Consider the following 16,155-nt stretch of genomic DNA (forward strand, 5'->3'; position numbering starts at 1 on the left):
GTATTTATAAATTGCACTCAGGCAGGGAGAAACTTTGGTGCCCATCCACTAAGTTTGGGCTCGTCTCTTCCCCAAATCAGCTGTATATGACTAAGCCACTGAATACAAAATAATTGTGATGCACATATCCCAAAGCTAACATATTCCAGTTAATAAATTCAAAATAAAACCATTTTTTCTACCTTGTTGACTGGATGTTTTGTTTTTCCATCATCTTGGTCCTAGTTTCTCTTTCTGTTTTTTTCTCTGTCTTAAACTAATTCTCTTTCCAGTGTTTGCTGTCCATTTTTTTTCTCCTCTTCTCTCGTTCCATTTCCTTCGTATGCCTGTCTCCAATGTATTGATTTTTCCCTTTCAGCTTTCTTAACTTTTTCTTTTCTGCCTCTGTCTACTCAAATCTTGCCTTCTTTCTCACCCTTCTTCTTTTTAAATGTTCAACTATCTCTCAATTCTCCATCTTCTCTGTCTCTAGCTCTCCCATTTTCCATCTCACTCCTTTCCCAGCCTCCTATTCCCTTCTATCTACTCCCCATTACCACATTTCTACCACTGTACTCACTGTACTCTCTAACTCATCTTGTCATCTCCATTTTGACCTCATCTCCATGGCTCACCACTTTCAGAATCCCCCTCCCTCTCTCCACTGGTCAGGCTATAACGCCGTCCCTTTCTTTCCATCCCCTAGCATCATCTTATCCCAGCTCTCTTCCCTCCTGCCCTCCCATGGTTCCATCTCTCCTCCTCTATTTCCATGGTCCAACAATTTGCTCCCTCTCTTTTCTGTTTTTCTTCTTCCCTTCCCCTTGATGCTGAACAATGAAATGAAGGAAAAAAAAGAGAGATGCTGCATCTCTCTGCCTTCCATCCACAGGCCTAACATTTCTCCCTCCCTCCCATCACCAGATCCAACTTCTCTCCCTTTCTCTTCCCAACTGTCCCCCATCCCTGCCTGTCTGCCTCCCTTCTCCAGGTCCACCATTTCTTTCTTTCTCTTCCCAACAGTTCTCTCTTCCTCCACACTACCCCAGGTCTAACTTCTCTCCCTTCAGACCATTGCCTACCATCTCTCTCTGTCCTCTGTTTCTGGTCCCATAAGCTCTCCCCCCACGCCCAATCTGGCACTTCTTTTAATAATAATAACTTTATTTTGTATACCGCCATACCCAGAGAGTTCTAGGCGGTTCACAGCAGTTAATAAGATTACACACGAGATAACATTGGAATTAACAATTTTTTGGAATGTACATATCGTTGAAGTTCACAGGGAGATACAAGGAATATACAAGGAGTATACAAGGAATATATAAGGAATATAATACAAGTAATATGCGAGTAATATACAAGGAATATAGTACATGGGATATACTAGATTGTACAATAGTTTTTTTGTTGTTTTTTTTGTTATGGGGAAAAAAAACATACTGGTCAGGGAAGATTAATTGGTTTGGAGGGTACCTTGGGGGGGAAGGTGGAGGTTCAAGGGTAATTGAAGGGGGTAGAAGCCGCGAGAGGGAGAGTTAGGGATTCTCCCACCCAAAAAACCCCCATCTCTGAACAAATCCCCCTTGCTTTAATCATCTTATCCTCACTCTCTTCTTTCTAGACAGCATCTGTCCTCTCTCTCTTCCATGCAGCATCAGCCCCTTCCATCCACTGTCTGCCCTCTTTCTCTCTGCCCCTTCCATTTCTCTGTCTGCTCTCTCCCCGTTCCATATGATATCTTCCCTCTTTCTATGCTCCTTCCATAAACTATCTATCCTGTGCCCCTTCTCTCCTTTTGTATATGATTCATTTCAGCTTCACCCCCCTCTCCATTTTTCTGTCTCCACCCCTCCCCTATGCTCTTACATCTCTTTCTTCTCCTTTCCTTCCCTTCCCTGGTACCTCCTCTCTGGCACCTCTTCTCCCTCTGGTCTGACATTTGTCTCCTTAGTTTCCCTTCCCTCCCCCTTCCCCTCCCCCTCCCATTCCATTATCTGGCATCCCCTCTCCTTCCTTCCTTTCCCCTTGCCTGGCATCTGTCTCCTTCCCTCCCCTCCCATGCCCTGGCATCTCTCCCTCCCATGGACTTGACATCTCTCATTCCTCTCCCTTTTCCTTCTCCCCAGGATCTGGCTGAAGTTACAGGCGGCACTGAACTTGCGGCTCTTGGAGCAAAAACCCCTGCCTGCACCGTTTGCTCAAAGCCGCGGGCAGCGTCTTCCATGCACCTCCTGCAGCTAATCTGGAAGCGTTCCCTCTGATGTCGCAACGTCAGAGGGAACACTTCCGGGTCAGCCGCAAGAGGCACATAAGATCCGCTGCTCATCGCTTTAAGCAAACGCTGCAGCAAGACGGAGGAGGGAGCCGGCAGAGGAAAACACCGCATCGTGAGCGGGGCCGCACAGAATTTTTCACGAGGAAAACACCGCATCGTGAGCGGGGCCGCACAGAATTCTTCACGGGGCCGCGGTTTGGACACCCCTGCTCTAAACTTTTTAACTGGCTTGCGTTGGGTGCTATGATCCTCGGCATTTGCGTCTCTATTGGCCGCTGAAGTCAACTCGTCTACTCAGGAACTCTGGAGCACCTACTAAGCTGACTATAAACAAATCAATAAAGGAAAACCCTGATCTAAAAAAACAAGCAGGGGATTTGGCAGAGAGTGGGAAGGCTAAATAAATGGCAAAAAATAAAATAAAAATTAAGAGGGGGGGGGGGTCCTAACTTGCCCACCCAACAGCAGTATCTGCTATGTCCCTCTCAGTTGGCTGTTCCCACCCTTCCTGCACTGACTACAACCACTGGCTAACTAGTACTAACCTCAGAGGCAGACTCTAAAACACACTTTAATCAGAGTTGTTGGGGTGGTGGGCAGGCTTAAGCAAAATCCTCAGAGGGCAGGCTCAAAGCAAACTTCTCAAAGGAATGGGGTGTGGCTGCATGGGACTCACCTGGGTTGCTTCTCCTTTTTCCTCTGGGGTCTCACACCCAGCTCTCCTTCCTATCTCCCCCCCCCACCCAAAAAAAAAAAGGCCCTCTCACTTCAGCACCTCTTCCTGCTTCTCTCCCACTTGCCTGGGCTCTCATTTCAGCACCTCTTCCAATAACCGGTGGTTCTTCTGTTTCCAGCTTGACCTCTACTCTTGCCTGGGCTGGTCTTTCTCATTCCACGCTGCTTGCTGCTCTCTCAGGGCCTCCATGCTCCCTCTCTCTCCGGCCGCTAGCTTCTCAGTGCCCTGCTTCCTGATCCCCCTTTTTTCCCAGTCTCCCTTGGGGTTTTTCTCCTCCCTGGTGTCGGATTGGTGCAGGTTATTGTTGCTAGGCAGTAACTCTCCTTTCTTCAATTTGCTCAAATTTTGCGCTGGTCTGAGTGATTGGTTGTCTGCTATCTCCTCTCCCATTGGCCCTCACTTCTGGCAGGCCTGCCTTGTCCCCTGATCCTCCTTCAGCACTGCCCCTAATTGGCCCAGCACTCTCAGCCCTCCCCTGGGCTCCTGTGTTCCCTTATTTACAATATATTTTTTTTAATATGTAAGGCTTGTGAATGTAGTTCTGCAGTTGGAGAACATGACTGGGCCCATGAGATTAAAAGCCAGTTCTGCATAAAACTAATGTGAAGGACCAAAAGAAGCCTGATAATGAAGCTGCAAGTAACTAAGACCATTCAGGCATGCTTTGCACAAATGCATTTTTATACCAATTGAAACCAATGCTTGCCCTTATGATTTTTGAACTGTTGTCTAGGCCATGGTCTTGTCGAGGCTTGATTACTGCAATGCCCTGTACCTTGGAATTAGAGAGTGACACAGTGGTGGTGGTTACCCGCGGCTAGCCGCGTTTAGCTGCGGGTAACCCGCCAAAATGGTGACCAAAAAAAATGGTCACTGCAAGTTCGGGGACAAGGCAGTTCATGGCCCTGTGGGGCGGTGAATGGTAGCACAGGGCGGTGAACCATCTGGAACGCGCGGTGAATGAGCGGCAGCCCACTCTCTCCTGCCAGCCGGCCGACCATGCATCTTCCTCCCTCCCTTCTTTTCCCTTACCTTTTCTTGTTAAAACGCGCGTTTTCTATAAGGCTAGGAGCTGTATTACAGCCGGAACCTTGAAGTCGCGTTGCACGCTGGTAAAAGTCACCTCTGACGCAACTTCCTGTTTCCAGTTGCATCGGAGGAGACTTTTCTAGCTGGCAACCCGACGCAACTTCAAGGCTCCGGCTGTAATACAGCTCCTAGCCTTATAGAAAATGCGCGTTTTAACAAGAAAAGGTAAGGGAAAAGAAGGGAGGGAGGGAAATGCACGGCTGGCCGGTGGGAGGGAGCTGCTGGACCGCGTGAAGAGTGCTGAGGGTGGGGGGATGGAGAGGAGAAGACGCTGAAGACGGGGATGGGGCCGGGGCGGTGAAAGAGACAACGGGGCGGTGACGGGGCGGTGAAGGGGACGGCAGAGACGGGGACGGGGCGGGGAAAGGGACAGCGGGGACGGGTCGGTGCAGAGGATGGTGGTCTGGGGACAGGGCGGGGACGGGGACATAATTTTTCCCCGTGTCATTCTCTACTTGGAAAAGCAAAGGCAAGATGCAGAGCGTTGCAGGTCATACAAAATGCAGCAGCACGTCTGATAATGGGGTTGTCTAAATATGATCATATTTCACCATATCTTTAAACAATTTGCATTGGCTTCCAGTCTCCTTCAGAGTCTAGTATAAAGCAGTGATGATTTGCTATCAACTTATGTATGGAAACATCCCAGAATTGCTTAAAAGTAATATATTCAGTTATATACCAAAAAGATCTTAGCGTACTGAGAATTTAGCTTTACTGAAGACGTCTGTGAACCCAAGACTTGTCGAGACCGGTAAAATGACTTTCTGTCGCGCAGGAATTAAGTTATGGAACTCCTTGGAGGGTCAGATACGAAATTGCTGTGAGAAATGAACTATCCATGATCTTTTTAGCCACATTATGGTGTTTCCATGACGACTGTTTTTTCATTTATTTTACTATATGTTTATTCGACTATGGGCTCCTTTTACAAAGCCGCGCTAGCGGTTTTAACGCATGCACTAGATTAGCGCGCGCTAGCCGGAAATCTACCCCCTGCTCAAAAAGGAGGCGGTAGCGGCTAGCGCGTGTGGCAATTTAGCGCGCGCCATTCCGCGCGTTAAGGCCCTAGCGCGGCATTGTAAAAGGAGCCCTATGTATTTGTTTTTATTATGTGTTCATTTTAAATACTGTGTATGTAAATTTTGTAAGCCTTTTAGTTTTAAACGGTATATACATTTTTTAAATAAACACTAAAAATTCCTTTACTGTTAAACCATTTCTAGCATTCTCTAGCTTGGCTTCTAAGGAGAGAAACGTGAGGCATGCAATATGTTCCTGGGTGCATAGTGTACCCATTACAGGCTTAGTAATAATGAAGAATGCAGACCAAATAACTTATTGTTTCTAGAGATGTTTGTCTCCTGAGGTCACAGTTACATTTATTGGCAGAGTAGCAACGTGGGTGCCTGCTTTGCAGCGTGTCTAGCTTATTAATGAAGTGCTGCCTTCTACATATCTGGGGGGGTTTTTCGTGGACAGTTTAAAGAAAAAAGTGACACATGCAGCATTAACGCAGACACGGTATATATTTTAGATATCTGTCTAAAAAGCTGGCAAGCAGGGTATATATTAAATATTTGCTGTGCATAAAGACTAGTTAATGATGCAGCGATTTGTTCTTAAAGAGTATGTGTGCAGAAGAGCTGCTAAACTTGTGCCAAATGTATTTTGTGCAGTGTAGGTAATGCCAGCTGAATTTGATGGAAGTTGAATCTCTGTTGACCTGGCACTTCACTTATTTGTTTGTAATGTCTGCAAAGCTTGTCCAAATAGAACAAAAGAAAATGAACAGGGCATTCTGCCCATTATCAGCATTGTTCCAGGATTTTTAAATGGTCCTATATTAAAGTAACTCAAAGATTATGTTACTATGGACTGCTGCTTCTGAATTAACTACTTCTGTTATGTGGTGGGGTGTGTGTGTGTGTGTTTTTTACTTCAATCTATGCTACAGATGGTGAAACTTTTTTAAAAACGTTATTTGTTTTTCAGCTCTCCTCTTTTTTTTTCCCTTTCCCTGACAGATCAAGTGAGAGACTTATCATATTATTTCTGCTGGCCCCTACTCTGCAGAGAGTAAAAAAGGAATTTGAGTTGCAAATTTATATTGATTTCTTATGATGTTGGTTTCTGGCTTCTCTTTTTTTATATATTTGGTTAAAGGATAGCTGTCCAGGCTAGACATCAAAAATTGTTTTTAATAATGTGAGGTAACTGTTGTAATCTTCCTACTTTGTTGCTTGTAGAAATTGATCCTTTATTACTTTGTATATCTCAAGATTATTGTAGTTTAAGTTGAACTGAACACATTTCTTAACTTCTGTCAGAGAATGCTTATCTGTACAGAGAAATATTTAAAGTGCCTCGTCTTTACAAAGAGCTCATTTGCACTTGTGAAAAGTTCAGCTAGGACTGTGTGTTACACAAAAATAATTTTAGGGCCTTGGGTGTGTTGTGTTTTTTTTTTTTTTTTTTTTACTGTAGATGCCCCTGTATTTGTTTCCCCTCCTCCCTCCCTTTATCAGTTGCATGTTTACAAGGAAAGAGGTTTAGGACCGGAATTGGCACTTGGATCTGAATTTTTCATGCATCTGACAAAGTGGATGGTCTTCAAACTCATGCTTCAGTATATTGCTTAGTCTGAAGTGCTCTCTGCCTCTGTCAATTCTGTTATAGTAGACAAACCCAGTAATCCATTTTAAAGTTCTTACCCAAACTGTTACATATAATTTCTATATATTTCCTAACACATCTCTTCCTGCATCCACCAGCTCTATCCTTGCACTAATGAATATCCTTTTCTGCTAACCAAATGTGGCATGACTCTTGATGCTGTTCATGCATTGGGGTTAGGACAAGGAGATCAGTAATTGGGGAGAGAAGGAAAAGGTCAGCTTATATCGCTCAGTAAATTGCAGCCTGCGTATAGCTGAGACCCTTCCCATTTAACATTTATTATAACCTCATTTTCACATTAATTTGCTGAAGAGAAATAAAATGATAGAAAATGATTCAAAGTAAAAAAGTTTTCTCTGCATAAAGAAAATTGGTATTTTTAGAGACAGATACAAACATGTCCTAGAAAACCCAATCAGGATGATCTTAAGTGCAAAATTGTTTACTGTGAAGGCTGTAAGGCGTGAGAATATTTGAGGAATTCAGTGCCTGAAAAGAAGCAGGTGGGAAATATGATTTAAAAATTAGATGTATTTATCAAGGTGCGGTAAAAGGTGATCCTTTACTGCACCTTAATTTACTTTGGGAGTCACCAACCTGTGGTATCTCTGCTTCTCTTATATGGAAACAGGTAGTACTAGGGGGTCACTGATGCCATCACTCCTACCTATACCACTATCACTTATTCCATTAAGGTAGACTCAGAGGATGGGGGGAGGGATCAATGGGATTGCCTGTGTGTGGGGGTGCACTTCTGCATGGGCCTTGACACAGGGTTGGGGGTTGTTGGTGGGGTAACTTTGGTCTGTTGCAGCAGTTAATCGGTTCTCACTTACTTTCCCTTCCCTCATCCCATTATCCTGTTGTATAATAGATTACCTCCTTAAACCTCCCTAGTTCCCCTCTTCTACCCCTCTTTATTCTCTTTTTTCACTATCATAGATACTGTATGCTTATTTGTAAACTGCTCAGAAGTTCCGCAATGGGTGGTATAGCAAGACTAAATAAAACTTGGAAACTTAGCTCTTTGTGGGGGAGAATCCTGGAGGAGCATTTGGTTTGAAATGACTTAGGAATATTTTAAAATATGAGAAAGAATTTCTTGAGGAGCCTGAGTGCAAAATTGAAGTTTTATATGGAGAGGCACTTGCAGCACTAAGCAATATAGCAATGTTGTACATAGGTAAAGCATACATTTTTGTATTTATGAAATTCTAGGTCCTTGATATCCATATATTAGCTGTGCTTGAATATCATAACTAAAGAATATGAATCCCTATTTCAGAAGAAAAAATTTTGAAAATGTGAGGTGATATGATTCCTTGAGCTTGTTCCTAGCTGGACTATAAATAATCTCTTATGCAAGTTCTGTGACTGTTTAATTACAGTGTGTTTGCTAATGGATTTTATGAAAGTTATTCAACCAGATTCTAAACCTATATATTTTTTTGTCAACAGGTCATCGCACAATGAGCTAGAAAAACACAGGTAAGTAAGAAGTTCATTTGTTAGCACAGGTACAGCTTGCTCTGAAATTGGATTTATTTTTGTATTGTAGTTATGAATTGATAGTCTTCATTTTGCTGTTTAAAGATATTGTGCATAATCAAAAGAAATGTCTAAGTCGAATTTGGTCGTATGGCGCTATACACCCAAAGCTGGCAGTGGGAAAAAGCCGTTTCTTGAAAAATATATCCAGATTTTTTTTTTTTTTAAATCATGTATCTGGACATCCAGGTTATTGTTCATCCAGACCACCAGTACGTCCACATGGGATCTCTGAGAGAGAGAAAAAGATAATGGTTACAATGGATGGGCAGACTAGATGGGCCATTTGGCCTTTATCAGACATCATGTTTATACCACATTTTTGACCAAAATTTCATCAAAGTTCCAGACGCCCAGAACAAGACCATTCAGACATGGGAGGGGGTCAATCTTTTAAAGGACTGGCCACCCAGACATGAAAACAGAGCAGTGGGGCATCTTACAGGCCACTGCTGTGAACTTAATAAAAAGGTGCCACATAAATATCTCACCAGAACTCCAATATAGGTTATGATGAACCCCCCTCAAACCTATTATACCCACCTGTCTACAACCCCAATAGCCCTTATGGCTGCAGGTGGCACCTATATGGCAGTAGAGTAGGGTTTTGGGAGGCTCACATTTTCCACCATGAATGTAGTGGTTAGGGTGGCTTATGGGCCTGGGTCCTCCTCTCTAAGGTTCACTAGCCCACCCCCCAGGCTATTTAAGACACCTGCAGCTCTACTAGGTCTTTCTATAGCAGGTGCTGATGTTCCGGAGACAGGTATGCACTCTTTATTCTGATATTTGTGCCAGAGAAAGGAGGTCAGTGAACCCTGGGGAGTGTGTGTGAGTCTTTACATTGTTTCTGCAGTAGTTATCTGGTCACTTTTTGGATACCTTTTAGCCACTTGTACCTGCTTTTACATCGTCTTAAGTCAGTGTTCTTCAACCACCGGTCCGCAGAAATTTCCTGCCAGTCTATGCAGGGCTGGCGAGATTGTTGCGCAGAAATTTCCTGCTGGTCCATGTAGGGCTGGTGAGATCAGTGGGACCCGATGAACTCCAACATTTTGCCTCCCAGCCTCAGACAGTGGCTTTCTCCACTCCCAGCAGCTTTCATTACTTGCCTGCAGCAGCGCCAGTAGCGTCAGCGCAACAATTCATTTGGGCAGCCTTGAGGCTTTTGCTGAGTCTTTCCTCTTTCCTCAGAGACAAGCGCAACCCATCAAAGGACATAAGTTTGTCTAAGTGAATCACTGCCACTGGCTACTGGCACTGCTGCAGGCAAGTACTGAGAGCTGCTGGGAGGGGAGCAGAGGGAAGGGGAGGAAGCCACTTTTAGAGGCTGGGAAGCTGCTGGACAAAGGAAAATAAAGGGAGAGCTGCTACTGGACCTGGAGGGAGGAAGAAGGAGAGATGCTGCTGGGAAGGGAAGAGAATTATGTTGGATAGGGGGAGGAGGGAAGGGAGAAGGGGTACTGCTGGACAGGGGAGGAGGAAAAAAGGAAGGAAACAGCTGGTAGGAAGATTAGAGGAGGGGAAGGGGTCAGGGTGAAATGGAGAGATTGGATGAGGGAAAGGGGAGAGAGAGATTGATTCTGGGAAGGGGTTCAGCAGAGAAATAAAGAGAGAGGGACATAGATGCTAGATTTGGTGTAGGAGAGATAAAAATGAAGAGAGCAGTGAATCTGGAATGAATCATGTAAAAAGAAGAGAGGGGGGGCGCAGGCTGGATGGAAAGTGGAGCGGGGCATAGAAAGAAGGCAGATACCAAATGGAAGGGGGAGAGGGACCAGTGTCTCAAACTGCCACTTCATCCATCTCTGCTTTCACAGGGTCCAGTTGTCCTGGAGGATCCGTAATACATTGTGCTCTTGAGTGTGCTACTTGAATGTGATCATAGCTACCCTCCTAGGATTAAAAAAAAAAAAAAGTTGACTGTCACAGCCTATGCTAAGCTTGGAAAATGTTTAAGCACTAATGTACTAAGCAGAATTTGGAGCCTTTTAAGACTCTGATTTCCACGGTTCTAACATTTATCCAGGATGGGCTTGAGAAGGAATATGGTGGTTGATTCCTTCAAAGTGCAGGTGGAAGACCTCTCGTGCTTTAGACTCATGTGGAGAAAGACTTTTTCTTTGGCTTCCTATCCTGATGTAGCCAGATTTTTGAAGGGAATGTTGCAGCTACATCCTGTGTGGCAGCCATTCCCTACATGGAATCTTAACATTGTCTTGCAAGCCCTCAGTAAGACTCCTTATCCCAGGACAAGCAGGCAGCATATTCTTGACTGATGGGTGACGGCACCGACGGAGTCCCGGTACGGGCAATGTTAGAGTGATTGCACTCTAAGAACTTGGAAAGTTCTAGTAGGCCGCACCGCGCACGCGCGAGTGCCTTCCCGCCCGACAGAGGCGCGCGGTCCCCAGTTTCTTAGTTTCCGCGGAGCTAAGAAGACGTGTTTCTTTCAACGGCTGTTGAAGACTTTTTTGGTATCGCCTTCCCGCTCGCATAAACCCTTAAGGAAATATTGTTTCCTTCATTTTCTTTTCTTTTAAAAAAAAAAAAAAACTTTGTTTTTTTTTTCCAATTCTTTCAGTTTCACCCCGGCGGGGCCTGTTGCCACCATCGAGGCCTCGGCCTTCGATTTGGCAGAAGCCGTTTTTACCTTCATGCCCCCTCAACCCGGGTTTAAGAAGTGCCAGCGGTGTGCACGACCAATTTCACTCACTGACCCGCACAACTGGTGTCTACAGTGTCTTGGTCCTGACCATCGAGCGTCTACCTGCACCCGCTGTGCGACTTTAAAAAAGAGAACTCTGAAAAACCAGCAGATCCAACAGCGGTTATTGTTTGGTGCCGAGATGTCTGATTCTGCGTCACCGGCACCGACATCGGCCCCGTCTCAGTCGGCACCCACCTCGTCGACACCGCATGATACCGCGTCGGCGTCGCATCCCTCAGGTAAGCCGGCTAAGAAGCCTTCCCCGTTGGAGCGTCCTCCGGTCTCAGTAGCAGCGAGCCCAGTCCTGCCGACCTCGAGGCGCCCATGGAAGCGCTCCGCCCCAATAGAGGTGAGCCCCTCGACCTCGGGTTCCTCATCCTCGGGGCGTAGAGCGGCACCGCAGGTACCGCAGAAGAAAAAGGCGGTACTGGTGCCTTCGCTGGACGAGCGGATTGCCGCTGTCCTGCAGGTGCAGCTTAAGGAACAGTTGCAACAACTCCTTCCTGCACTTTTGACACAGAGCCTTCCGGTCCCGGTCCGGTCTGAGCAACCGGTACCGACAGTGGAGCAGCCCCTTCTATCGGCATCCACTTTGTCGGTACTGGTACATTCTGCTTCCTCGGTCTCCATGCCAGTCCTCACACCGGAACCGAGAGCTCAACACCAGGCTGTTCAGACTTCAGCACCGATGCAGCCCTTAACGTCTCCCGGTACCGTGTCTATGAGGTCAGGTAAGTCGGCACGCAAATCCCGACACCTGGAACCCTCCACACCGGAATCTCGAGACCGCAGTTTTCAGGTTAGGGATCCTGATCTGTGGGGTGACTCGGAGGACCCTCTTCTCTCTGAAGGGGAATGTTCATCTGGTGATGAGGATCCTTCTGCTTTAGACCCATCCTCTAAACCAGATGTAACCTCTTTCTCATCTTTTTTGAAAGAGATGTGTGATTCTCTCTCTATTCCCTTGGAGGCTGAGTCAAAGAAATCCAAAGCTTTTCTTGATGCACTGGATTTTGACCAACCTCCAAGGGAATATCTCAAATTACCTCTCCATGACATCTTGAGAGAGACTTTTTACAAGAATTTAGAGACACCTTTGACCATCCCAGGAGCCCCCCGCAAGTTAGACTCCTTATATAAAGTCATCCCGATTCCTGGGTTTGACAAACCACAGCTCCCACATGAGTCTCTATTAGTGGAATCCACTCTAAAGAAATCCACGGGAGCTAGTGTATACGCCTCAGTCCCTCCTGGCAGAGAAGGTAAAGCCATGGACAAATTTGGCAAGAGGTTGTACCAGAATGCGATGTTGGCCAACAGGTCAGGGAATTACGCTTTCCACTTCTCATTCTATCTCAAGCATCTCATACAAAATCTGACTGCTTTTGAGAAGTACCTCCCTGACCGTAAAAGATCTGCCTTTCGCCAAACTTCTTCATCGCTCTTACAACTTCGTAAGTTCATGGTCAGGTCGATCTATGACACCTTTGAGCTAACCTCTCGGGCCATGGCTATGTCGGTGGCCATGCGCCGACTGGCATGGCTCAGAGTTTCAGAACTTGATGTCAATCATCAGGATCGACTGGCTAATGCACCTTGCCTGGGGGATGAACTGTTTGGAGAATCCATGGACTCCAATACCCAAAAGCTCTCAGCTCATGAAACTAGGTGGGATACTCTCCTCAAAACAAAAAAGAAGACCTCACCTTCCAGGCCTTTTCGTCAGCAATCGGCCTACCAACGTCGATTTGTGGCTCGTCCTTTGCCACCGGCACCTCAACAACCCAGGCGTCAGAGGCAACAACAGAGGCAAAACACTAGACCAGCACAGCAGTAACAACAGGTGAAGCCTCCTCCTCCACAAAAATCTTCACAACCCTTTTGACTTGGTTCTCCAGGACATAGCCAGTATCCCTCCATCTGCTCATCTTCCGCTGCCTATTGGAGGACGCCTTACTCATTTCATAAGCCGTTGGGAAACCATCACCTCGGATCAGTGGGTCCTCAACATCATCCGCCACGGCTACTCTCTCAACTTTCAGACTCTTCCTGCCCAAGGTCTACCAAAAGAGTCTGCTTTGAACACTCCTCAGTCTTCCCTCTTTCTTCAAGAGGTTCAATCCCTCCTCCTTCTGAACGCCATAGAGGAGGTTCCTCTAGCTCAAAAGGGGCAAGGATTCTACTCCCGTTATTTTCTAGTTCCCAAAAAGACAGGAGATCTCAGACCCATCCTAGATCTTCGCGATCTCAACAAATGCTTGGTCAAAGAGAAATTCAGAATGCTTTCTCTGGCCACTCTTTACCCTCTTCTAAATCAAGGCGACTGGCTATGTTCCCTCGATCTCAAAGCAGCATACACTCACATACCGGTCAATCTGGCCTCCAGACAGTACCTACGCTTCATGATCAATCGTTGTCATTACCAATACAAGGTGCTACCCTTCGGTCTTGCCTCCTCTCCAAGAGTGTTCACCAAATGTCTGATTGTGGTGGCTGCCTTTCTACATTCCCACCACCTTCAGGTGTTTCCTTACCTGGACGATTGGTTGAGAAAGGCCAGTTCATCTCAGACAGTACTTCAGGCCACCACCCAGACCATCCTGTTTCTGCAACTTCTGGGGTTCGAGATCAATCTACCCAAATCTCATCTCATCCCCACTCAGAGACTTCAATTCATCGGAGCGGTCTTGGACACAGTCCTCATGAGAGCGTTCCTGCCATCCAACCGTCTTCAAACGCTTCAATCTCTATGTCAGCAAGTGCTTCCACAACGTTCCATCTCTGCCAAGTAAATGATGATACTCTTGGGTCACATGGCCTCCACAGTTCATGTCACACCCTTCGCACGTCTTCACCTGCGCACTCCTCAATGGACCCTAGCTACACAGTGGTCCCAAGCGATGGATCCTTGCTCACGTCACATATCTGTGACATCATCTCTTCGTCAGTCTCTACAATGGTGGTTGATATCCTCAAATCTCTCCAGAGGTCTTCTCTTCCATCTACCTCCTCATCAACTTATCATCACCACCGATGCCTCCCCTTACGCCTGGGGAGCTCATTTGAACGAGTTCCAAACTCAAGGACTTTGGACAGCTCAGGAAATGAAGCATCACATCAATTTCCTGGAACTCAGAGCGATGTTTTATGCCCTCAAGGCCTTCCAACATCTTCTCTTTCCTCAAGTCCTCCTGCTGTGCACAGACAATCAAGTTGCGATGTACTACATCAACAAACAGGGTGGGACAGGCTCTCGCCTCTTGTGCCAGGAAGCCCAGAAGATCTGGACTTGGGCCATAGATCACCATCTATTCCTGAAAGCTATCTACATTCAGGGAGAACAGAATTCCTTAGCGGACAAGCTCAGCAGAATTCTCCAGCCTCACGAGTGGACACTCGATCCTTTCACTCTACAGTCCATCTTCGCTCAATGGGGCACTCCTCAGATAGACCTTTTTGCAGCTCCTCACAATCACCAGCTGCCCCTTTTTTGCTCCAGACTCTCCTCTCCTCACCGTCTGGCAGCGGATGCATTTCTCCTCGATTGGTCCAATCTGTTCCTGTACGCTTTCCCTCCTCTGCCTCTCATGTTAAGAACCTTGTTCAAGCTCAAGAGGGAACGAGCCACCATGATTCTGATTGCTCCAAGGTGGCCCAGGGAACATTGGTTCTCCCTTCTACTTCAACTCAGTTCCAGGGAACCCTTTCTTCTTCCACTGTTTCCTTCTCTGCTTACACAGCATCAGGAGACCCTTCTACATCCCAACCTCCAGTCTCTGCACCTGACAGCTTGGTATCTCTCGGGTTGACTTCTCATGATACTATTTTGTCTCAGCCCGTTCGTTCCATTCTGGATGCCTCCAGGAAACCGGCCACTCTGCAATGTTACCATCAGAAGTGGACACAATTTTCTTCCTGGTGTCTTCTTCATCATTTCGATCCCACTTCTCTGGCAGTGGAGACATTGTTGGATTATCTTCTTTCTTTGTCTGACTCTGGCCTTAAGTCTACTTCCATCAGAGTCCACCTCAGTGCTATTGCTGCTTTTCATGAGCCGGTTCATGGAAAACTTCTCTCAGCTCATCCCTTGGTGTCCAGATTCATGCGGGGTCTTTTCAATGTGAAACCACCTCTTAAAGCCCCTCCTGTAATCTGGGATCTCAATGTGGTTCTTTCCGCCTTGATGAAACCTCCATTTGAACCTTTGGCTACCACTCCTTTCAAGTTTCTCACTTGGAAAGTACTTTTCCTTATTGCTCTTACCTCTGCCAGGAGGGTCAGTGAGCTACATGCACTAGTTGCAGATCCACCTTTTACGGTCTTTCATCATGACAAGGTGGTTCTGCGTACACATCCAAAGTTTCTCCCTAAGGTTGTCTCTGAATTCCATCTCAACCAATCCTTTGTTCTGCCTGTTTTTTTTCCGAAACCTCACTCTCATTCTGGTGAACAGGCTCTGCATACTTTGGACTGTAAGCGGGCTTTAGCTTACTATTTAGAGCGTACTAAGCCCCACAGATCATCTCCCCAACTCTTTCTGTCCTTTGATCTGAATAAATTGGGACATCCTGTTTCTAAACGTACGTTGTCTAATTGGCTTGCAGCGTGCATTTCTTTCTGTTATGCTCAGACCGGACTGACACTGGAAGGTTCTGTCACGGCCCATAGAGTTCGAGTTATGGCAGCATCTGTAGCTTTCCTCCGTTCCACTCCTATTGAGGAAATCTGCAAGGTTGCTACTTGGTCCTCAGTTCATACTTTTACATCTCACTATTGTCTGGATACATTCTCCAGACGGGATGGACACTTCGGCCAATCTGTTTTGCAAAATTTGTTTTCCTAATGGCCAACCTTCCCTCCATCCCTCTTTTTGTTAGCTTGGAGGTCACCCATCAGTCAAGAATATGCTGCCTGCTTGTCCTGGGATAAAGCACAGTTACTTACTGTAACAGGTGTTATCCAGGGACAGCAGGCAGATATTCTTGCGTCCCACCCACCTCCCCGGGTTGGCTTCTTAGCTGGCTTATCCTAACTGGGGACCGCACGCCTCTGTCGGGCGGGAAGGCACTCGTGCCTACTAGAACTTTCCAAGTTCTTAGAGTGCAATCACTCTAAAATTGTCCGTACCGGGGCTCC

At 46.3% G+C, this 16,155-nt stretch overlaps 1 protein-coding gene across 1 annotated transcript in view; it reads left to right on the plus strand.

Moving 5' to 3' along the window:
• Window positions 1–16,155, plus strand: part of MXD4 (MAX dimerization protein 4) — an 84,742-nt gene that overhangs the window by 17,287 nt on the left and 51,300 nt on the right. The window contains exon 3 of the mRNA XM_033950747.1: window positions 8,220–8,249. Within this exon, the coding sequence (XP_033806638.1) occupies window positions 8,220–8,249 (30 nt within the window). The remainder of the gene's footprint in view (window positions 1–8,219; window positions 8,250–16,155) is intronic.

The sequence above is a fragment of the Geotrypetes seraphini genome, chromosome 1 (assembly GCF_902459505.1).
Source record: "Geotrypetes seraphini chromosome 1, aGeoSer1.1, whole genome shotgun sequence".
Lineage (NCBI taxonomy): Eukaryota > Metazoa > Chordata > Amphibia > Gymnophiona > Dermophiidae > Geotrypetes > Geotrypetes seraphini.